This window comes from Chelonoidis abingdonii, chromosome 5 (assembly GCF_003597395.2).
Source record: "Chelonoidis abingdonii isolate Lonesome George chromosome 5, CheloAbing_2.0, whole genome shotgun sequence".
NCBI classification, from domain to species: Eukaryota; Metazoa; Chordata; order Testudines; family Testudinidae; genus Chelonoidis; species Chelonoidis abingdonii.
The window spans coordinates 17,216,834-17,241,028 of record NC_133773.1 but is presented as its reverse complement, the minus strand read 5'-3'; the positions used below and the strand labels follow the sequence as shown (position 1 = coordinate 17,241,028).

General features: G+C 41.4%; 1 protein-coding gene across 1 annotated transcript; it reads right to left on the bottom strand.

The window, feature by feature from the left end:
• Positions 1-516: 516 nt before the first annotated feature.
• BMP3 (bone morphogenetic protein 3) lies at positions 517-23,937 on the bottom strand. Its single transcript, XM_032796853.2, has 3 exons — positions 23,299-23,937; positions 8,879-9,789; positions 517-1,206 (listed from the first exon to the last, which is right to left on the bottom strand). The coding sequence occupies exons 1-3, from the start codon at positions 23,618-23,620 to the stop codon at positions 1,015-1,017; spliced, it is 1,425 nt and encodes a 474-aa protein (XP_032652744.1). The 5' UTR covers positions 23,621-23,937; the 3' UTR covers positions 517-1,014.
• Positions 23,938-24,195: the final 258 nt, after the last annotated feature.

The following is a 24,195-nucleotide window of genomic DNA, read 5'->3' as shown; positions in this document are numbered from 1 at the left end:
TAACCAATCAGAACTAGCTAACAGACTAAATCAATGCAGTTCATACAAATAAGCTACAGAAAGAATTATTCAGCAAATTTCATGCTACAATTTTAGACATTTATGAGTTCCTTAAGGACTATCTGCACACATGAGATAAAATATTTGTTCATTATTCAGCCAGCTGTGTTGTTGAGTAAGATACTTGTATTTTGCTAGGCTGGTGATTTTTTAACCATTTTTTCAGTTGCAGACACCTAAAAAATTTCAAATGGAGGTATGACTCCCTTTAGCATTCTTAGACATAATCTGCAGGTTCCCAGGGATCAGTGGACCACAGCTGAAAATCACTGTGCTAGGCTTTTGGGTCAGTTGTTTCCCACTATACTCTGGCATGAGAGAAAAACCCTCTGTGTGACATCACAACTTCTCATGTAGCATAAATGGGATTTACATTATCTAATCTGAGGGGAGGAATGTCACATGGTCTGAATTCTAAAGAACATGCTAAACAACAATGAATATACACGTGAAATCAATGTTTAAGTTGGATTTTCTAAGGCTCTTAGGATAAGTTAGATTTGTTCAGGTTATTTAGCACTTGTTGAGCTGTTCAGTAACTCAAGGCCTAGCTTCAAAGGTATAATATATTTCTTAATCTCCCTCCCCATTAGTCAATAGAAGAACAGAGACAAAAAACAAAACAAAACAGCAGCTGCTACTTTCAAAGCCTTGTACAAAAATAAATCAACCGTTGTCCTCCTGCCAGTTCCAAAAAATCCTGAACAGTCTTTGTAAATTTCACTTTTCATTTGTACATTACAGCAGAAATAGCCCCAGTTGCTAAAGCTTACTTCGCAGTCAGATTCAAGGGTGAGTTAAGTTTAAGCTCCCTTGCCTCGATATCTCCATTCAGAATCTTTGCTCTTATTCAGGTTTGTTTATAAAACTATTTTTTGAATGAAATGCATTGGCGGGGGAGAAAAGAAAAAGCAACAGCTCAATTTAGATATTTCAAAGGGCTCAGCTGAGATGTTATCTGCATGCACAGGACTCCACTGTCATGTTGGGGTAGACCTTAAGCACCACGTTCTTATTTTCATCAAAGAATAAGATGCTGAGAGAAGACATTTTGTCAGGGACGCAGCAAGGCTCAGGAATACCAGGGATGACCCCAACTGCTCTCACTATGCTCTGGATGGTGGCATGGTTCGATGGCTTCAAGACCTGCAGAAGAAAGAACAAGAAGAGAAGGAAATGTTTAGGTGCATGTTAAAATAGAACTGTATTGTTTACATAGTAACACTGTGTTTCACTGTCTAGGACAAAATATAACCAATTCCCTGAAGAAAGACAGTGATGAGTCAAAAAAGCTAGCTACTGGCAGCAATTCTGAGTACCTCCTCAAGTATCATGGTATGTGCCTTGGGATATCGTCAGGGAATACCATTCTTGGATTAATTTTACTGGCCACTGGGTGTCACTGTTGCTCTACAATTCAGCTAGAGTTTTCTTACTCCGAAGAAAGTGGCCCTTAACTTCTTGCCTTTTCAAGAGACACACCCCATCTAGGGGCAACGGCTGCATGAAAAACATATAGACCAGGATGTAAACTATACGCCGGATGTAGCTTAGTCAGAAAAGCAGCGTAAGTGGGTATAAATGTGCCTGATTGTAACTTACATCATTGCACAACTAGACCCAACAAATTCCATCAGTAGTAAACCTATTTACACTAAGGCAAAATTCTGCTCTCAGTCGCAAACCTGAAGGTACCTGGAATTACATTTCTATAACTGAGCAGAACTTGGCCCACTGACTATAACTAGAAAACAAAATTGACTGAGCTAACTTCATCATCCAATGTGAGTAAACAAACTTAGAACAAGATTTTAAATATACTTTCATTTTCAGTAACCCAAGTAGCAGTACTAGGAACACAGGAAAACACAGTAATACAACAAAACCCAACAAGAATATGATTTTTTTTATTGATACTGTCCTTTAAGAAAGACGTTCAGAACTTCATTTTATAACTCATCTCAGACCTAACACCTGGGAATCACAGGTAAAAATACTCCTACTCAAATGTCAGGCTTGTATACTACAAGGTTCAGTGGGCCAAATATTCAGAGTGCCTGCAATTTTCCTGACACAACAGATAGAATGTGTGTCTGTAAAAATCAGTCACAGGGATTAGACATCTAGCTACCTGATTTGCAGGCCCAAATGACTTTCCACTGAAAAAGCACTGGAAAAATTTGGAGATTCTGGCTCATTATGTCATATACACAATATAACTAGGAATATCTACTTGTATTTATGTTGGTGGTGTGCAGAGATTTCCAACCTGCCTCCATTTAAGCAAACAAACGCCAACTGTATTCTTCTGCTTTATCTCAGAGATAGGTGATCCTTAAATTCCAACCACAATGAGTCAGAATGGACATTTTCCATATCATGTTGCTAGAACTATTCTCAGCGAGGATAGGAACCATTTGATGCAAGATTCAAAAGGATCCATTTGGGAACATTCCAGTGTTGTTTTTTTGTTAGGGTTAACATCATCCAAACTTTTTTTTCCCCCCTTCTATTCTACCACTGAAAAATCTATTCTTGTACTCTGAGAGACTGAGCAATGCATGGGACACATCCTGAGTTCCCTTAACTCCATTTTAAGGTAGTTAAATTTGAGGGTAGTCAGGCTCACAACTTCAAACATATTTAGGCACCTAACTTCCACTGAAATCAGTGGGAGTTAAGTGCCTAAATACCTTTAAGGAGCTGAGCCTCAGAACCTTGCAGGAAGCTCCCTGTATCTACCTGCAGCAAGATACTCCCCCTCTTTTTTTTCTTAAACACAGAGTTCAGTAAAATTCTCTTTTTCATTTCTTGCAGGAAGCTTCAATAAGCTTTAATTATGATTTTAAATAGAACAAAACTATCACAGACCTCCATGACCCCAGTGCAATAAGGCGTGACGGAGTGCCTTAAAAGCCATGAATTCTAAGCAGAGCCCTCTTTACAGCCATAAGCCAAATATGGTTGAAAAGGGACTGCTCAAAAGTACAGTTATCCAGACTTGGAGATCCTGCAGGGAGACAGCTCTTTAAAGACAGACTGTGATTTCCTCTGCAACGTTTTATAGAGCATTTTAAAATTTCAATGCTCCCATGGCCTAAGATTTTTGTATAAATTGTGAAGTCAGAAAGCAGGTGATAGATAAGCTTAAGGCTGTATTCTACCCTTGTTCCAGAAACACAGCTCTCAATGAGCATTCTGCACGAAAATCAAGGGGGGCTTATGGCCCTTGATGTCCTGGGGTCCCTATAGTTTTCACAAAAAATCAATAAGAATCTTATTATTGATAAAATATCCACAGTGTCTATTGGATCGATAGGAATTGAAAATGGATTTTCATATTTTCGCTCAGCTTCTTATTGGGAGCCCTGAATGGCTCTTTGGACAGGGAACCTGTGCTACCGCAAACTCACTACATCAGGTGTGAGGCGTTAGAGGATCACGGATTGCTCGTCATCACTGAAATGGGGTCTTAGGTGGTGACCATTCTGCACTTGGAATGCATCTCAACTGTCTGGAGGAGGGGAAGTGAAGATTAATCAGTTTTAACAAAGTTGCTATTTGGTGTTTTAGTTTAGTTTCCTAAAGACTTTGCATTTCTCCCCACTCTTATGGTTTCCTTTGGTCAAGTTTGAAACTATCAACCATAATCATGTCACACACAAGAGGAGAGCAAAGATTCCCTGGTTTAGGGTATAATGCCCGTCCTTAATAGCTGAGGTTTTGGTTCAGCTAATCAGTAGATCTGACTCCATTTGGGTGGGGTTTTAAATTCAGACCCTGGACTTCTCACTTTGGATGGAGCACTGAAATATACAATTGCATCTTAATAACGCTCTGAATTAAATAGATTGAAGTACACGTCTGTTTACAGGATTGATTCCAAAGGTGCTCCGAGTAAAGGCCTCCTACTGGAGGGAGCTTTGGGTGTGGTAGATCATCTGGCAAAGAGTCTCAGTAAGTGACAACATTATTTGATACTGGGTGGATCACACTTATTTCCTTAAATTCTGAAATGTCTTGTGTGTTACCCTCTAGCCCACAGAAAATACACAGCCCCAAAATCTTTAGGGTGGGATTTTCAAGGTGCTCAGGCTTGGGCTAACTTTGCTCTCACTGAAGTCAGTGGCCAACTTCACCAGCAGCAAAGTCTGGCCAAAGCTGAGCATTTTAAAATTCCCAACGGAAAGGGTTAAACTGGCATATACCCTGCATAGAAAGTGTTACGTCACCTTTGCCTGAAGGCAGCCTGCTCTGTCTGGTTCCTACTAATGAAAAGCAGGCTGGATCTCACATGAGATTTTCTCTTAGAGGAGGAGTGGGGTAAGGGAAAAACCCAGTAACCTCCAAGTGGCCAGATCTGTGAATGAGTCCAGCTGTGGTTAGGGCTGCACCAGCTAAGCTGCATGCATTCTTGAGAGACTTGCTGCCCAGTTGAATTTCATTATAGATGTATTACGAGTGGAGAGAATGATGTCAGCGACAAGCTTTCATTCCTGACCTGGGAGAGGGACTGTCTGGCCTGTATGCTCTATGGTATTCTGCAAGTTCAGCACATGTGGGTTTGACAGCACTCTAACCATTTAACCAAAACAGGGAGAGGGTATGGCTGGGAATTGAGGGTGGGGATTGGAGGGGAAGAGACGTATCTCTTGTTAATTACCCAACAGGTTTGCCAACCAGGCTAGATGGAGCTCAGTTCTCCTTCACCGAAGGGCCACTGTATAACCATAAGCACAGATAAATTTCTGGTATTACCTGACAGCTACAGTATCAGTTTGCAAATGCACAGCTCTCATGAATGTCAATGGGAGTCGTGCGCATGGATCAAAAATACTACATGGCTCTCAACCTGCCTGTTTCTCCTTCTCATGTGTTGAATCTTCATTCTCACTAGAAAACCAAAGTGGATTTTGGCTCACATAGTGCAAATTGTATTTCACACTGCACATGTGCACAACAGGCAGTTCTTGGATCCCAAAATCAAGGGGAATTTGCTGTTGACTTTCATGGAACCAGAGGCACGACACTAATAATAAACTAGATACACTCCATCTGTACACAGGAAAGAGTTATTCAAAGGTCACGTTTAAGTTTATGTTAAGGAGCCAATCCGACATTCCTTATGTACTCCAAAAGTGGAAGCTTTGCATGCTTAAGCAATGCAGGCTCAAGCCCTACATTTGTACCAAGCATTTTAAAACATGTTTAGAGGTGAAGAATGGGTTTGTGGTTACGGCATTGACCTTGGACTCAAGAGATCTGGATTTAGCTCATGATTGTCACACACATCCTGTGTGACATTGGACAAGTCATTTAATTCCTCTGTGCCTCATGTACCCGCTTGTAAAATGTGGTTAATGGTCCTTCTTTGTCCACTTCATCTATGTAAACTTGAAGGTTTTCCAGGGCAAGGACTCTTTCTTACTTGTTTGTGCAGGGCCTATCGCAATGGGGCCCCAACCTCAGTTCGGGTTACTGGGCACCAAGTAATATGTACAATAAATAGCAACCGTTACTGTGAAGTGCATTTAGCTTTCAGAACCAAATTAAGACCTCATGCAACTGAGCTCAACCTTCCGTGGACTCACAACTGCTTTCACTGAGCATGAATTTGACTCTAAATGTTTAAAGAAGACTGTTAAGAGACCACTACGGCTTCTCAGGTAAATTGGAAAAAGATGGGAAATCTTCTCTGATGTCCGGGTAAGCACACAGTCTCCCTTTAGCTTCTCTACATGTCAAATAGCAGCTTTGTGAGAACCAATTAATCTTCACTTTCCCTTCTCCAGACTGCTGAGCGGCATGCCTAGTTGCAGAACGGACGCAACCTTAGACCCGGTTTGATGGTGAGCAATCCCTTATTCTAGTATCAGTGGGGTAGCCATGTTAGTCTGGACCTGTAAAAGCAGCAAAGAATCCTGTGGCACCTTATAGACTAACAGACGTTTTGGAGCATGAGCTTTCGTGGGTGAATACACACTTCGTCAGATGCATGAATACCCACGTGTATCTGACGAAGTGGGTATTCACCCACGAAAGCTCATGCTCCAAAACGTCTGTTAGTCTATAAGGTGCCACAGGATTCTTTGCTCCCTTATTCTAGGTTTTGCACCTCTTGTAGTGATTTACACTAGTGCAGTGAATACAAACTAGTTCTGATAGTAGAATGATCACATCAGAATGGGAGGCATGCATTTGCTTTTCATTACCAGAGGTGCAAGGCCATGGGAATTAGGCACATGGTTTGTGAAGTGTTTTAGGGCCGTTCAGGGTGCTACACGAAGAAGATGCTAGTACAAAAGGTGCATGTTCTTATTACCCTTTCTATTTTCTGGGTTTTGGCAGTTTGTGAGATAAAGGGACTTTTCTTTTGCCTTGGGATCTCCATATTTAAAAAAAAACAACCCACGTGCCATTTACCTGCTACACAACACAGGCACCCTCTTACCAAGCCATCACGGGGTCATCAGGCGAATACACAGTTTTGAAATAGCATGTTACTTACTGGACGTGAACTGTTACACTCCACCAAGAGCTGAGCTACTCTTCGCTGGGAGTTGAAGGCCCAGATCTTCAAAAGTATTTAGGCACCTAGCTCTCATTGCAATTAACGGGACTTAGGTACCTAAATAAATTTGAGGATCTGAAGCCCTGCAGAAAATCCTATTTTTTTAAATCTAGAGACCTTAAACAATGTCCAAGGAACTGGTCCACTTAGCTATGCAGATGCAGCTTCTACACCAGCACACTGAAGTGTAGCATTTATAGGGAAAAAACTATTGTCCACAGATGGAAAAATAGTGTCGTTGTTGTAAGACATGATCCAAATCACATAGAAGTCAGTAGCAGATTTCCAGTGGGGTTTGGAGCAGTCTCACACAGAATAACTGGCGCCTTAAAATTGTTTTCCTTGTTTGTTTTACTTCTTTCAAAATATCCATCTGTTTGCCCATATTACATGGCTCACAACATGCCCAAATTAGTTTAAAATGTAAGGAGCTTCCAGGTAGAAGGAGCAGCTGAGAGAAGTAGTTTAAAAATTATTTTTGTTTTTGCATTCCCGTAAATTAAAATAGCCACACTGATCTATTTCAAATATTGCTACATATATGAATTATTTGCTCTTGGGCCAAGGTCAATCCCCAGAGCAAATTTTTTACAGTTGCATTTAAAATCCTTATAAACAAGGTTGAAATTGGAAGTGCTGACACAGCCTTAACCAGAGTAATGCCCAAGGCATTGCTATAACTTAATGTCCTTGAAGTTAACATGGAAAAAATCCAGGTCAAATTGCTGCTAAAGTTAAGGGTCTGTTTCAAAACCATCCGTGGGGATACAGGTATGATAGAGCATGGATGCTATCAATCACAGAGGGAGAAGCCAAAAAGATCCAGTAGAATGTTTTTCAGTGGTAGTAAAACAGTCTTGTTAATTCCTTTTGTTGGACCAACTTCTGTTGGTGAAAGAGAAAAGCCTTCGAGCTCCACTGGGCCCTTGAAAGCCTGTCTTTTTCACCAACAGAAGTTGGTTCAATTAAAGAGGTTACCTCATCCACCAGTTCTTTCTAATAACATGGCTCCAAGAACACTGCAAACCTCCTTGTTTTCCTTTTGAACTCTCAGCAAAGGCACAAAACTGAAGCCAGGCCTCCAAGTTTTAGAGGCTGATCCTGCAATCTTAATTCAAGTGAGCAGTCTCCCTGAAATCAACATAACTGCTCACGTAAGTAAAGCCTTCCTGATCAGGCCCATATTGGACTAAATTATCCCGGATGTTACCATACATCTCATCTGTCTTTCACTGAAAAAAAGACATCGTTCCGATTAATCCCAAAATTCCACACCGATTTAAAATCATTTCGCTTTCAGTGCTGGCAATTAGTTACATGAAAAAGAGAAAATGGAGAAGATAAGGCTATGGCAAGAACAATGAACCCTACATCTACTTAGTTTCCAGATACCAGGCACAATGTGTGTGTTCCCCCAACCTCGCCCCATTTTGGGTCTTTGTTACATACTGCATCCCACTTTGCGGCCTTGGTAGGCTGGGAGATCTGGGTATGACCTCCAGTGGAGCTACACTAGAAATAAATTTGGCTGACTGATTTCAAGAAGCCAAGCTCATGCAACAGGGCCAGATCATGGAACCCTTACTCACCAGAGTAATCCTTACTCAAAGCCATAGGGGCAACTCTGTAAAGTAAGGGTTCCAGGATCAGGTCTCTTGAGCTTATGTATGTGTCTCAGGATGGCACTGGACAGAGGATACAGTTCTTTAGCAGATAACTGTTAGGATTTTGATTTAATTAGCTCCTTGGCTGACACTCAGAGTCCACTTCCAGGACTCTGCACCCTCCTCCCCCTCTCCAAACAGCTTCAGAGCCCCACCCTGCAAATATTTACTACCAAGCATAGTACTTACTATGCCGAGTGGTCCCATTCACCGGTTTCTATTGGGACTAACTCAGTAGGGTAATTACTACACTTGGTCATAACCATTTGTTGGATCAGTCCTTTATTATGCTTGATTAACCAGTTCACACCCTATTATTGTTACCCAATAAGCAATTTACAGCACATTTGGATTCTGGACAAAAATAATTTTGCTATATAACTTCATATCAGCCATTTTAACAACTACCCCTTACAGAACAGATATAAAAAATTACTTATTTACTACATTCTAGAGCTTAATAGGAGCGAAGCTGGATTTTACTAATGTAAATAAATATGTGCAGTTCATAAAACCTGAATGTGTTTTCCTGCTCTCTGGAGATAGGAGAATAAGACAGTGGGGGAAAAAAAAAATACTGTACCTTTGGAATGGGGAATTGACATTCACCGGAGCAGTAATATGCATCAAAAGATTTAGGGGAAATAATCCATTCGCTCCAGCCAATGTCTGCAAAATCCACTTTGAGATAGCGCCGCGCACAGTATCTCGGTTCATTCCATTGCTTCCTTCTTGCCTTCTTCAAGGTTTGCTCATCAAACTGGAGTGTTTGGCTCTTCTGGTGGTGGTTCTTTCTCTGCTTTTTCTTACCCTTTGTTCTCTCTGACAGCCGCGGCTGGAGGGTTTTGTAGGGTTTTCTGTCTTCCCACCCCTCATCTTCATTGTACTGGTACTCAGCACCTGGGAGCTCGTTGTTCTGCAAGGGCAACAGTATGCTGGTGGAACGTTTCCGCCGCTGTTCACCAAGGCTGCTCTTTGAGTGGCTTTCGGGTCTGGGGAAACCCTCAACCAGGGACTTACGGTGTCCTTGCAAGCTAGAGACAACACTCTCTGGTTCTGAAATAGCAGAGTCATTGGCATACACGAGAATGTAAGGTTCATAGCAGGACGGCACCCTCCTCTGGGAATAGCGGCCAGTCAAGGCCATTTTCACACCAATCAGAAGTTCATCATTCTGCTTTGCCTCACTCAGGACATGAGTAATGTCCTTCCACTGCCAGGAAAGGACATCCCGATAAGCCCTGGAAACATTTATTAGAAAACGTCCCAGGGTTCGAGTTTGGTTTCCATCAGAAGGAAAGCTCAACACAGAGAGATCTATTTGAATTTCAGGTTTCCTGTGTCCATGACGAGAGCAGCCTCTGGATCGGGGACAACTCCAAGTAGCATTTAGTAGGTCCCCAATGTAATAATGCAATGAAGCCGACAGGATATTTTCAGACTTGGTTAGGGAGGTCAGATTAAAAACATGTGGCTCTTTGCTTCCTGGGCTCCCTAGAAAAATAAATATTCACATGAGAACACAGGAAATTCTAACATCCCGAAAGACCAAAGGGCCAGTGTTACCTGTTGCTTTGTATTATCTTCACTTATTTCGATGGAAAATTCCCCATTGACTTTAATGGGAGCAGGAGCAGACCATTTCGTTTGAATACACAATCCCCACAAAGTCCTCCCCACTCAGCATTTGATTTTAAAGAACACACTTTACTGTTCAGTTCTCATCGGCCAAGTGAAACTTCAACAGCAACTAGCAGTTTTGTTGGCAACCTCAGGAGAGAGGCCAAGGATTAACTGAACTTGGAAACTAGCTAGGTACTTATACATCATTAGAATATTTGAGTGCCTAGCACATATCAATGAGTGCATCCACACTGCACCCTTCTGAGGTCAGGAAGCAAACGATGTCAGAGGAAGCAGGACTGCTTAAAAGGATACACTGAAGACTGCAAAAGAACATCCAGGAATTTGAAAGCCAAGTGTATTTTTAATGTGTGTTTATTTAGCATGTGTGCAAATGGCTAGCTTGACATCCCTAGAGAACAAACGTTCTTTCTCTGTCCAGGAGACGGGTCTGGCATGGGCAGTTGCAGTTTAGACCTCATCCAAAACCCACTGAAGTCAATAGAAAGACTCCTAGTTGACTTCACTAGGCTTCAGGTCAGTCTTTTTAAGCTTCAACACATTCACTTACCAGTATGATTCACTTCAACCCTAACGTCTTCCTATCAATGGAGGATGGGTGTAGGGAATTAGCTAGAACTTAGAAGAGTTGGACTCAATTCCCAGCTTTCTTGTGTGACCTCAGGCAAGCCACTTGGGCTGGGATTATCAAAGGTGCCCAATTGAGTTAGGCACCCAAATCCCATTGAATTTCAATGGCTCCTTTGAAAATTCCATCCTTAATCTTGCTGCACCTCAGTTCTCCATCTGTAAAATGGGGACAATACTTTTTGATCTTTATTTCTTGCTTAGTGTCTAGCTGTCATTCAGAATCTTAGGGGTACAATGTGCCAGGGTAATTGCTAATATAAATTGGGATGTGTTACACTTCCTTATTAAAGATATTGTAAATTTCAAAAACTAAAAACAAACAAACAAAAGTTAAGCACTATAAATGTTCTGCTATATCAGGGCCCATGCACAAAGTCTACATATCATGAAAATCCCACTCAGAATAGAACCCTAGCTGGCCCTTTAACCAGGGTAAATTTCATCCTGTATTTGTAGACTGGTTCCCAGCATGCTGGGGCAGTGGTTCTCAACCTTTCCAGACTACTGTACCCCTTTCAGGAGTCTGATTTGTCTTGCATACCCCAGGTTTCACCTCACTTAAAAACTACTTGCTTAAAAAATCAGTCATAAAAATACAGAAGTGTCAGCACGCTATTACTGAAAGAAGTTTTAGTTTCTCATTTTCATCATATAATTATACAATAAATCAATTGGAATATAAATATTGTACTTATATTTCAGTGTATAGTACAGAGTATTATAAACAGGTCATTGTCTGTATGGCATTTTAGTTTGTACTGACTTCGCTAGTGCTTTTTATGTAAAACTAGGCAATGTCTAGATGAGTTGATGTACCCCTGGAAGATCTCTGCGTATCCCTGAGGTACATGTACCCATGGTTGAGAACCACCGTGTTAGTGCACTTCAGGTCCAGTGGGACAGAGATTGGAACAGCAACAACTACAAAATTAGGAGAATAATCAAAAACATATCTAAGTAAAAATAAAGCAAGCCTCTAAAAATGCGGAAAAGCAAAAGGTTTTCTCTTTAGTCCCACCAGCCCAGGAAAGTACATCAGGAACCATAGTATGGTTATTTTAAGGCTTGAGTAAGACAATAGGAGAAGAAATATTTCTGCATGATTGGATAATCCATGACATGGTATTTTACAGATCTTTATTACAAGGTAATGGCATTCTTTCAGCATCCTGTTTTTAATGCAGATCACAGTCCACAGCATAAACTTTCCTCCAGAATAAGCAGGTCACTTTTTGACCCAGTGCATTAAATGATGTCACATTTCAAGGTGCAGAAGTCGAAAACAACCCGTGCACAATGTTTTAGAGATAGGGAGAGGCTGCTAAAGGAGAATCAAGATCTGAAATAAGGTGTTAATGAGAAAAGACGTCCAGGTTATTGGAGTGGAAGGGTCAAACACACCCTCTTTCCTGAATGCATGAGCAACAAGGAAACAAACCAGGGGCAATAATTCCATATAGGCACAATGTTACCGTGCCAATGAGCAGGTTCTAGTGGAAAGGGGGATTTCCATGGCTTTGAAACTACAGAGGTCAGTCTAACAGGTATCTCGCACAACCCAAAGACACACTTACAACAGGGCCCTGAGTCACCAGGGCATTTAAGCTTGTGTTTTGGTTATAAGCATAAAAGCGATTCCACTGGGTCTCAACGAGCAACAGCAGGTTTTCCTTTAAACAAGTTCTATGCTCAGATTGCAATGACGTTTATATTGGTCCAACTGGCAGAAATATAGATTCTAGCGTTAAGAAACACTGGAGAGCTGCAAAACAGGGCTGCATGGAAAATACAGCTATAGCGAAACATGTGTATATGCAACAGCCCCCAAAAGGACTGGAAACATACTAACACATTAGAAAAACAAGGGAATATTAAGTTAAAACCTTCTTTGACATCATGGCAATCCACCTTCTCAAGAGTCCGAGGAGGGATTTTATCTCACAGGGTTTTAAGAGTTCTTTCATCTAAAAGGAATGACAAAAATAAAATCCAGAAGTGCCCATGTAAATAGGGACAAGCAGGTCTTTGGATAAAGATAATGACTGCTGATATTAACCTTTGCTCAAGCACTTCAACTGAACACAAATCAACACTTCTTCCCCCCTACCCCCAATATTCCAAAAAGTTTGGGGTTTTGGGAGGAGATGGAACTCTGGGCTTCCAGATTCTGACTGGCAACATCAAAATTGCCAGTAAGGTCTGAATAAAGCCAGCAAACGAAGTAAAACACACATCTAGGCGATCTCTTGCTAATAGAGCCGAAGAGTTTTAGGAAAAGTGGGTACTGCACAGGTAAGGGATGGAACACACCTACTCTATTATGCCCATTGTTCTGCAAAGACAAGGAAAAATAGTTCATGCAAATTTATGACCCAGAAGGAAGAACTGAGAATCCCACATGGACAAGAACCTGTTTTCACATGCTTTCCTGACGGGTTTTGTGGATTCGAGATGTTCAGATAATCTAGGCACCTGGAAGATGACCTAACTGAACTAAACTGCACAGTGCTTTGAGATTCACCCAGTTTGTGTCTATGAATCATTACCTGAAGACTCTGTTTTCAACAGATGAGATCCTACTTTATTTTATTTTACAAACAGGGCAGACACAGTGTCTTACTACTGGTCTGTGCTGCACCTAGCACATGACCACCTGATCTCCGTTGGGGTCTGTATGGACATATGAATAATAGATACATCTACAAATAATGAATTACATCAGTCTACTTCTACGGACAATTATGTTATCATGAGTGTATCTGCTGTTTGAGCTTATTTCTACATGCAGAATCAAGTTTTTCTTTTGGGATTTTAGCAATTAACAAAAATGGTAACAGTTCAGAATCTAGGAACAAAAGAAAATGGGAACACAAATTAATCTGCTCTTGCTTAAAAAAGAAAGAAAAACTAACTGGTTTGTGATACACATGAAGGGGGCAATACGTATTTTGATTAACAAACAAAACCAGACAAGCCATTCTTGCACTCTTACTTAAAAAAATTAACATTGAACATCATGTGCTACCAACAGATGGTGCTGCTTTCATACAACCCACTTATGCAACTCACTAATCCAGTTTCCCACCTGCATATAACTTGTGCTGTCTGACTATTAGCTATTGTCACTGATGTGTTATGTATTTGGTTTTAGAATCAGATTAAAACAAAAAATACACAACAATGCATGTCTTGGTTTGACATTGCTTGGGAACAGAGTCCAATTCACCAATCATGCAGCAGGGATAACGGATTTCAAAGCATGGGCAGCGAACAAATTAAAACAAAGCCCTGAAGCATCAAACGAAGGATGAAGATTTAAAAGAGGATTTAGCCACAAGGTACCTGATCCTGCAGTTTTTTTCTCAGGTAAAACTCTCACTGATCTCACAGTGAGACAGCAGCACTTAATCCCAAAGAAGCTACTAAACACTGGCGCCCACAAACACTACAGTCCAAAATCTTGATTAAAGTCAAGAGCTACTGAGAAGCATGTTACAGAATAGAAAAATCCTCTAGGATATTTTTAGTTTTGTACAGTCATGGACCAGACCAGCCTTTGGTGTAAATCAGCCTCTCTCCCTACTGACTTCAATAGTTAGACTGATTTACACCAGCTGAGGATTTGGCCTTTAGCATATAAATAACGGCTAAGAGGTTTCTTAGTAAAATAAATATAATTTTTTAAAAATGACACATTGGGAATGACTCCCATTTATGTGGCAGAGCGGTTTAAATGAAATTAGGCCTGATAATACCACTTAGCTATTATACAGCACTTTTCATCAGATGATCTCAAAGCTGCTACTCGATTGCAGGTGTCCTGAGTTCTAGTTCAGTGCTTTATCTACTATGCCACACTGCCTCCTCCCAATAAGAGGATTTAAAGATTTTACCGACAGTATAATCTACTTGAAACAGCAGTCTATGTCTCAAAACAAAATCATTCTAGAGGTCAAAAATCTAAGCATTCCCAAGTGATGGCATCATAAGAGCCCTTTGATATGCTTTCCACATCAAACAAAATGGCAGAACACTTCACTGCCTATTTGCATAGTCAATCCTTCCCTGTTGCTTTTCAAGTTGTGTATGAAATGTTCATCAACAGATCTGAATACACATCTCAGGGTATTTTATGCTAAAGAGAGAAAGCCCAGAGAGGAGTGTTTACAATACCGGAGAAGGGCATGGTGCCCAACACTCCTGCCAATGCTTTCTCTTAGGATCAGGCAGCATTGGAAGAGGTGGTCTTACAATGGTTGAGCATTACTGCTTTGCATATGATTACTGAAGCTGATAATCAGAGGGAGAGACCAGTTTATTGACTGAAAATATGGAGCCAGATTCTCCGCTGGCACCTCAATACCACAAAGTGAGATTTAAAAGGAGAGGATTGCTCCCATTAAGGCATCTAAATGAAGCGGCCAGATTTTGCTACTGCCTGCTCAGCACTTTGGAAAATCAGGCCCTATGGTTTTCAGCTCCTTGTAAATTTAAATAGACAAGACAGACTTCAAACACTCATTGTTATTACTTGTATTGTGGTAGCATATAGGAGCCCCAGTCTGGACCAGAGCCACATTGTGGTAGACACTGCACAGACACACTTTATTGCTTATATTCTTGCAGTATATCCTGGGGAGGCAGACATGGTCCAATCACTAGGGCATCAGACTCACCTGGCCTTAACTGCCAGTCTATACTGACTCACTGTATGACAGTGAACAAGACATTTAACTTCGCTGTCTTGGTTTTCCTGCATGAAATCCCGACCTCATTGAAATCAATGGCAAAGCTCCCATGGAGCCGAATCGCACCTCCTTTCTGTAAGAGCACAAGCGATGGAGCTCCACAAAGGTGGGTAAGCCTTGTGCGACCTATAGGAGGAAGGTTCCCTCTTAGTAGTACTAAATACGTACATATTCTGTGTTTAGTCACCACCCTTAACCAAGTCAGCATTTGCCTTCAGTTTCTACACAGTGATATCAGAGATGCTAGTGGAGTTACTTCGAATGGGAAATGGACCCCTGATGGCACCGTGAGGTACCTTTTCGCACATGATGATTCTTCAGAGGTGACTGTTGTACTTTCTCTTCCTCCCGCAAGAACTCAGCTGTTTGTGCTGCCTACTACCATTACTGGCATAACAAGGATTTTTTAAAAGGCAGCATGCCTGCGAAAACGGACATCACCAGCACAAACATGTATTCATGTTACAAGGGGCATTCCCAGGCATCAATAAGCTGGAACCAGTCCACTAACATGTGGTGTGTTTACCTTTATAGAGGATATACTGACATTTTTATGGACTGCCAAATCTATCCCATGGGTGAAAAAGGATGCAATAATGAGGGCTATTTAGCTATACAGTCGTCATTATCCATAGTTTAAATTAGATATTAAAGCAGTTCACTTGTACCAGTATATAGTTAAGAATGTATCAACATTTCCATTATAAAACCCTGTTTTCATGGGTTCATAGCACAACTGAGCTAAAACTTGGAATAGAAGAGCTCAAGGCTGGGGATATAATTTTTGATGCCAAAATTTCTTTCCCCCATCCCTTCCTATCAATCTTCTCCCAAACTCCCCAATTAATTTAGCTATTTCTAAATTATCCAGGTAAAAATATAAAAATAACTTTCCAATTGTGTTAAACATACCACCAGATTCATTCTTTTAAAAGAAGAATTGTCAGATGCAATACTGGTTGATACCTGGAATTAAAAAAAACCCACCCTTCTATTAAAGTTATAATAACTTTAATAAAAAAAACTCTGAAAAGCAATGAACCTGCATGCTCAGTAACTAATTTACAGATAAGGAGTTTTATGCCTGGAAAGATTTTAATATGCATCTTACACATCATAAATGTACTGTGTAGTGAATAAATGATATGTCTTTTATAAATTAAACACAGAGGTCATACCGGCTCTGAAAGTAATATATGGTTTACAGTGCTCATCCACGAACCATGGACTTCTTTCTTTAAAAGATTTGTTCCAGTATATAGGCTCAATACTGCAATCCACATGTAAAGTACCTGCAGGTGTGTATAAAATCATCTGTAAAAGCAGATAAGTAGATTTTCATGCCTAGGCTTGTGAATTTTTATCCCAATTTCATAAGGGTGATTTTATCTGCTCTTTGATGGATATACATGGATATACAAGGCCTGATTCTCCTCTTGTTTACCCTAGTTGTACAGTACTGTAATTAAATTTGCTTCAGGGGAGTTACTTATTTACACCACTGTGCGCAGAATATCAGACCCATAGTGAGTGTACTCCAACGTAGTACAAAGGGTAATATCAGTAACCTGGTTAAACGATGGGTTTTTCAACTAGATAACACATGGGGCCTGAGTCTCCTATCACTTACACTGGTGCAAGTCAGGAGTAACTCCACTGAAATCAATGGAGGAACATCAGTCAATAAATCCAGCCTAAGATCAGAATCTACACCAACCAGAATAAATTCTGGGCGTGATCCTGCAAGCCCTCGTCCTGTGTAGCTCCTATCAGTTTCCAAGCAGAGAAAGTTTATAGTGCCAGGCCCAACATTGCTAAGTCATAATGTCTCACCTCTCAAGTTTCTTATGCAAAGAACCTGATTTTTGTTTGTATTTCACCTGAAGTGGTGTGATTCAAGGGGTCACCAACAACTGAAAATATATATTATTTATGTCACACTTCTATCAGAATGTTTTGAAAGCTGCTGTTGCAAAAGACCCCCTGAAAGAGGTTAGAGGACAAAGACTAGAGTTTTCTTTATTTTGTTTTCAGTCTGACTGCAATTAATGATTAGTCAGTTTCATTATACTCAGTTTCCCTGGCTTTTTTGTGTGGGTGTTTCATGCCACAACAAAGCGAAGGAAAACAGTCTTAAAAATAGGAAAAGGTGGTTATAAAACCACAAAAATTGGCTCATAGGCAGATGTAATACCTGAAATTACTTTAAACATTTTAAAACAAACTGACTCCATTTCAAGTTGACAGTATCACCTTTAATGATGCTATGGTAAAGATATTTCAGTTTGCATTTCAGAAGTCCCATCTTCTAAGGTTGATAACTCACACAAACATTTATTCTGGTTTATAACTTTGCATTCAGGGCCAGAGCCTCAGGTACTGTAAATTAAGATAGTTCCATTGAAATCAAAGAAGCTACACCAATTTACACCAGCTGAAGAGATGGTCCCCTAATATCCTAGAAATCCAATAAAAAAAAAATCAAGTGGTTTTTTTTCACTTAGTTAGTTTGATTGTTTTTTCTTCCTCTCTCCTATCTTTCTTCTTACAAATGTGACTGCAACAGCACTTAACTAGCACTAAGAAACCATTAAGTTAAAATCAAGTTTACATGTCAGACTTATGTTTACAAAACTAAGGAAATTTATGATAGCTGAAATACTGTTCTTAATCTACCCCCTTTTATGCTTAAATCTTCTAGCTCATGTGGTATGTAGAATAACTCACTCTTGGGACATCTGAGGCACAGAACTATAAGCCTTATTCTCTGCCTTAGTCTGGCAAAATTTGTCTTTGAAACAAATGAGGCGTTTTACCAGAGCAAGGACTGCAGATTTTATCCCATGAATATCTCACTACAATAAGTTTCTGACTTCTCTCAAATTTTAAGGTCTGATCCTGCTCTCATTGAAATCAAGGACTGAACATCTATTGAATCCTATACAGGATCAGCCTCATACACAGGAATAATCAAGAGTAACTCCATTCAAGTCAGTAAGAGGAAATTGTGCCAGAACACAATTTAATGTATCATATGTGATGTACATTCTCACATATTTAGCTTAGTTCATTGTTTTTACTTGGTGAGGGACTTCTAAGGTTCTTACTGACTGATGTAAAAACCCAACCATTAACTTTTAAGTTTATGTAACCGTATTTTTAAAAATTATTTTTATTTGCCTAAATGAAAAAGAACATGTGAAGATACATCAAAATCAGAAATGAAAAACAACTACGTAATTAGTCCATTTCTCTGCCATTGCAAGATTATCCCCTGTAAGTAAAGGATTTCAGTTCAGCATAGGGTGGACTTTTCAATCCTAACTTCCTTAGGTACTTCTGAAAACTCCATCCAAAGAGGGCAAAGTTTTAATTTTACAATAATCATGAAGCTTGTTTTCATTACTCATTTTTTCATCCATATTTTCAACTGCCCTTGTCACTTTGTAAGATTACAGCGTTCAAAAGTGATGTCCTTTCTTTTGTTTGGCTAAAAGATTGGTAGGATTTCAAGTGATAGTACTCAATTTTTGGACTCATTAGACTACATATGTTATCTTTATAAAGTTCAGAATGTTTGCCAGCGGGGTTAGTTGGAAATCTAGCAAAGAACTTTCCTTTATGTCATGTTATCAATATCATATAGTAGCCAAAAGTTCTTAATGAAAGTAAAGTGTGGCGGACAGCAAGCTTTCAAGAACTTCCATATGTCTTCTCACTCCTCATTGGTTATTTTTGGTAACTATATTTTCAGAAAAATTAATCTACCTCCTTTCTCAGTTACACTACAAATTAGATCAATGCATATTTCTTTTTCTGAACTCTTGCTCTCGTTCTATTAAGGGCTCCATTCCATCCTCATTACTGACACAGGCAACTCTGCACTGATTTCCATGGGAGCTTTACCGGTCTCATGAGTATAAAACCCAGCCCCTTGTCAGTTAGGGACATCATCCTAAATTATTCAGGGAACAGTGGCTATGAGGTTTATACTGTCATATGAACAAGAACAGGGGTGGGGATGGGAAGAGAGGGAGAGTTGAAATTTACACAGAGAATGTCTTAACGAGCTGACAGAATCAGGAAACAGCTCAAAAAGAAAATAATGTCAGTGTCCTAATTCTATTGCATTATAAGCCAAATATTAACTACTTTTAACCTTCAGTAAATATAAGATTTTCTCCCCCTTGCCATCCTCCCCCATCATTTGATCTAAGGTTTTACAGAACTGCAAGTTTCTGCCATCAATAACCTTACAAATGAGCTGCTGTATCCTAAGGGAAAGGGAAGACAACACCTAACTGGTTAAATATTTTGCATAAATACTTATAAAAGTGTCAGAAAACTTATAACCACTTCAAATTTATTGCTTTGGCACTTGAACTGTGAAAGTATTGGGGGAGGAGGAAAGGGGTTAGTGAACAGTGTGTTCATAGGACTGCTGCCACCCACAGTCAAGTAACAGTATAAATATAATCAGAAAGACCGCAGAGATGGGATTTCAACCAAATGCCTTCTAGGTTTAGAACAATAAATACCTTTAATCAGGTGTGTTTAAAGGAGCAAATGCCACTCAGCCTGGATTGTATCATTCTCTTTTTCCGTATATTTCAGAATCAGGCCATGTGCATCAACAGGAAATATTCAGAAGGCTGCCGCCTTTTGCATATGAAAACTAATGTTAGGAAAGAGAGCGTGCTTTTAAAAAGAAAGGACGGGCAGGATTTAAAGTAGGTATTCCCTGTCCCTCAGAACTAAAACTGTATGGGAGCAGCTTAATTGGAACAGTGTAAGGAAATCTTTACATACCTCAGGTCCACAGGCTCTGACACCAACAGATTTAGGGGCTGACCCTTTGAACACTTATTATGGTTGTCCTGGACAGAACAACTCAGTAGTAAATAAGTAGTGAATGTTTTCAGGATTGGGCCTTAAGTGTCTTGCTTCCAGAGGAATCTGGATACTCACAGTAGTTTGCACTATGCCCAGTGTATGCACAATCATGTCCTTAACAACCAATGCATATTGTTGCCTTTAAAGAATCAAAGGTTGGGAATTTCAAAGAAGCCTCAGGGAGTTCGGCACCCAGTTCACTGAATTTCAGTGGGAGCTGGGGGAACTACTTCTCTTAGGCGGCTGTGAAGGTCCAGACGATGATTTCATTGGGACTTTTGCATGTGAAACGACTGCAGGGTCGATCAGTTAGTGTCATGAAAAATATATGATTAGTAAATGAGGCTTTGTAATGTATCTGTATCAAGGCACATATTGCAGGAATGGAAAAGTAATGGAATACAACAGTTTGGAATCACAACACTACATTTCAGGTTTCCAGCATTTATTTTTGATCCCTACATATTAAAAGCTCTTGAAATGGCCAGATAGCTAAACAATCAGGAACAGATTCTACTTTTTCCCCTTTGCTGTTAACGCTTGCTTCTTTTGGTACACAGTCTTGGTGGACTGCCAACATACATACATGCTTGGGCAAACAGGATACAATTTCCAAAAGCATCTACGTGACTTCAGAGCCTGAGTCCCATCAATCTGCTTTGGAAAAAATTAGCTATTGACTTAATTTCATAACAGCAAAGATGTGCAAGTTTTCTAGGTTTTATTTTTTCTTTAAAGATCGGAATAAAAAAACAACCTAGCCCATCAACAACGTGCTACTTCATAGCAAGAAACTAACTGCAAAGGACGTGAAGCCAACAAGTAGTGTCAAAATAGGCACCGTAGATTTTTTCCCCTCCTTAGACAGATATTCCCAAGTAAGAAGCGACTTTCACTATTGATAGGTTTACTGGTGAATTTCAGTTTAAAGCCCAAACCCCAATTATGCCAAAAGAGATAAACTCCACTTAGCAGAGCTCCTGAGGGGTAAATTATTCTGTATGCACAACTGTACTTAAAGTAAAACCATCTTCCTATTCCTGTATTTGTCACTAAACAGACCTTTGCTGCAACCAACTTTAAGTAATTATATTTCTATATCTAGCTGCCTGAGAGAGCCCAAAGCCACTTTACAGTCCTAATATATATGCAAAACACTCTGTGAGTTCAACAGGAGTTATAGAACAACTATAGGGATAATCCTTACTAGGAGATATACAGTACAACTTATCTAAAGGTCTAAATTTCCTGTTAGCCAAAAGAGAGTCATGTCCTCTACTGCCTGTTAATTACATTGAAAATCCCCTCAATTATACAAATCCTTGATTAGCCAAAATCCCTATGATATTTGGTTAATCAGGGTTGTACTGTATCCCATATGGCACTCAGCTACAAGAGGAACAGGAGCATTAGCAACATAAAAGTATAGAGTTAGAACAAAATAGATAAAACACTAATTAAACTATCTATATGATGCAGCGTATGCATTACATCAGAAGACATAGTGGCATATGTGTAGGGAGCACTACTTGTTTGTTTCTTTCACATTCAAGTTTCAGTCCCTGGAGTTCCCTGTCAGTTTAAACATGATGTACTCTAGGGCCCCGATTCTGCAAAGACTCATGCACATGCTAAAATTAGCCCCCCCCCACAAGGCCTTATGTGCATGGCTATTTCTTTCTCCAGAGCATGCTCATTTTCAGTGAGTTGCTTTCTTGAACAGTAAATCCTGTATACTACAGACACATCTTGCAGTTTGCAGTGCAGTGGCCAAATGCTCACAGGTAATCCTAATGCTTTCAACAACTGAAACATGCAACTTCAGTTTGATTTGACACTGTAAGTCAGGGCAGCTAGAAAGGGGATTTTTGCACTGAAAAGACTAAATGGCATATTAACTGTAAATGCCATTTGGCCAGTAAAACTCCAGAGTGTATTTATATTGTCATCTTAAAGCTTTTACTGATGAATGGATTTTTCAGGAGCTGTGCATGTTAGAGCTTTGGGAAAATCTCTTCACAGTGGTTTCAGACAGAGTAAGAACATTATCAGCACCTTAAAAATTATGGGCCTGATCCAGTCCCCATTAAGGTCACTGGCCAAACTCCTATTGACTTCTACAGTGCAAGATCGTTTATTAACGTTACTAGACATTTCCTTAACTCGAATTGGATACAAGTGTTATCAATTTGACATTATATACATTTGGTTTTATATGCAAATACGTTACTAAAAAGAGCTTATTTTGTGCTGTGTGACACAGAGCTGGATTAATCTCTGCATCTGCTGAAAAAGGAGCACCCATCTCTAACCTCAAGTAGGATCCAGCGATTATTAGACACACATATCACCACATGGATTATAGCTAATGCATGGCTAGAAGGTCTCTGGCACAGGTATTGCACACCCAGCCCTGCAAAATACATGCTGCAAACTCCCAAAAGAAAAATGGATCTCGGACTATAGGTAAACTGCTTCCATATGGAGCTTCTCTGCTTTGTTTCAATGTTTGTTATTCTCACTTTGCAGACCTGCAAGCTCTTCCCCATGCTCATACCCCGTGCAAAGCCTTTTCCATTTTCCCCAGCCCCTTTGCATGAAGTGTCAGTTGCATTTTCAATGACAGTGCAGTCAGCTACACAAACAGCCTTCACCTCTCTCCTCCCACCCTCCACAACTAGTCACAACCACGCAACAGACATAGATCTACCAAGCCTCAGTGGGAGGAAGGCTCCCAGGTTTCAAGGTGGGGTGGGGGGTCACATGGGGGGTTCACACAAAGGCAGCGTTACAAGTTTCTGCCTCTTGTGAGAAGGGCTCTGTGTGGCTTTCCAAGCGGGTGAGGTGCTGTCTTTTATCCGATCAACTTCTGTTGGCGTGAGAGACGAGCTTACTCAGAGCTCCTGACATGTCAGCTGCGTGTGTCTGTTTCCCTCACTCACTGTCCCTGCTTTTGACAGCCTCGAAGAGACACAATTTCGAGAGACTCACCCTGGGCTCTGGGGAGGGGGAGGCCAAGGCCGCGGGGCGAGTTGGGGGCAGCAGCTGAGCGGACGGAGAGGAGCAAGGGGGTCAGGGCCATACTCACCCGCTGGCAGGGCTCGGAAGCTGCGGACCGTGTTGCCCTCCCGGAGGTGCAGCGGGTGGAGGCTGGGGAGCTCCTGGCGCCGGGCGCCGCTGTACTTGTCATAGAGCCGGAGCATGTGTTCCGAGACCTTGTCGCCCGGCGGCAGCTGCTGCGGTGCGCGGCCAGGCTCACCTGCCGCCCGGGCTCGGCCGCCCGTGACTCCTCCCAGGGCAGCCTTCCTCCGGAGCCCCACCAGGTGAGCTCGCAGCAGGTCCCCCAGCGCCAGGCACAGGCAGCTCCAGCCGAGGCAGAGGCACAGCAGCGAGCGGGGCGACCCAGCCATCCTGGCCAGCCCCCTCGCGAAAGCCGGGCGTGTAGAGACCGGATCGCCAGCAAACCAGCCCGGCGGCTGCTTCACCCCCCGCCCCAGCCAGGGACCAGTCTGCGGGGGGGGAGTCGCGCTCTGCAGCGGGACTGTTGCTCGGCGCTGCAAACCCCGGGATCCTGCAGACAGGAGGCTTTAACACAAAAATGCATGCATGCAAAAATATAAGGACAGCAACCCCCCACCCTCTCCGCCTTTCCTGGCGTTTGCAATGAGCTCTGGGGTGGGGGGTTTCCCTTGCCTCTGTGCGGGAGGGGTGGGTTTTTGTACGGGGTGGGGGTTGTTGTTATTACTGCAGGCGGGTTAGGGGGTGGTGCTAAAGCAGCGGCGGCTGGTGGAGCGGAGCCCGGAATCGCAACCTCCCCCCTGCTCGCTCGCTCCGGCTTTGGAGGGGGCAGGCGCAGCCTGGCGGAGTTTTGTGCTATGCGCGCGGAGTCCCCCAGCTCCCGGGGCCGAGCTGTGTCATCCGCAGCCAATCGCGCCGCCTGCTCGGCCGGACCCAGCTGCAAGCGAGAGGCAAAGCGAAGGGGAAA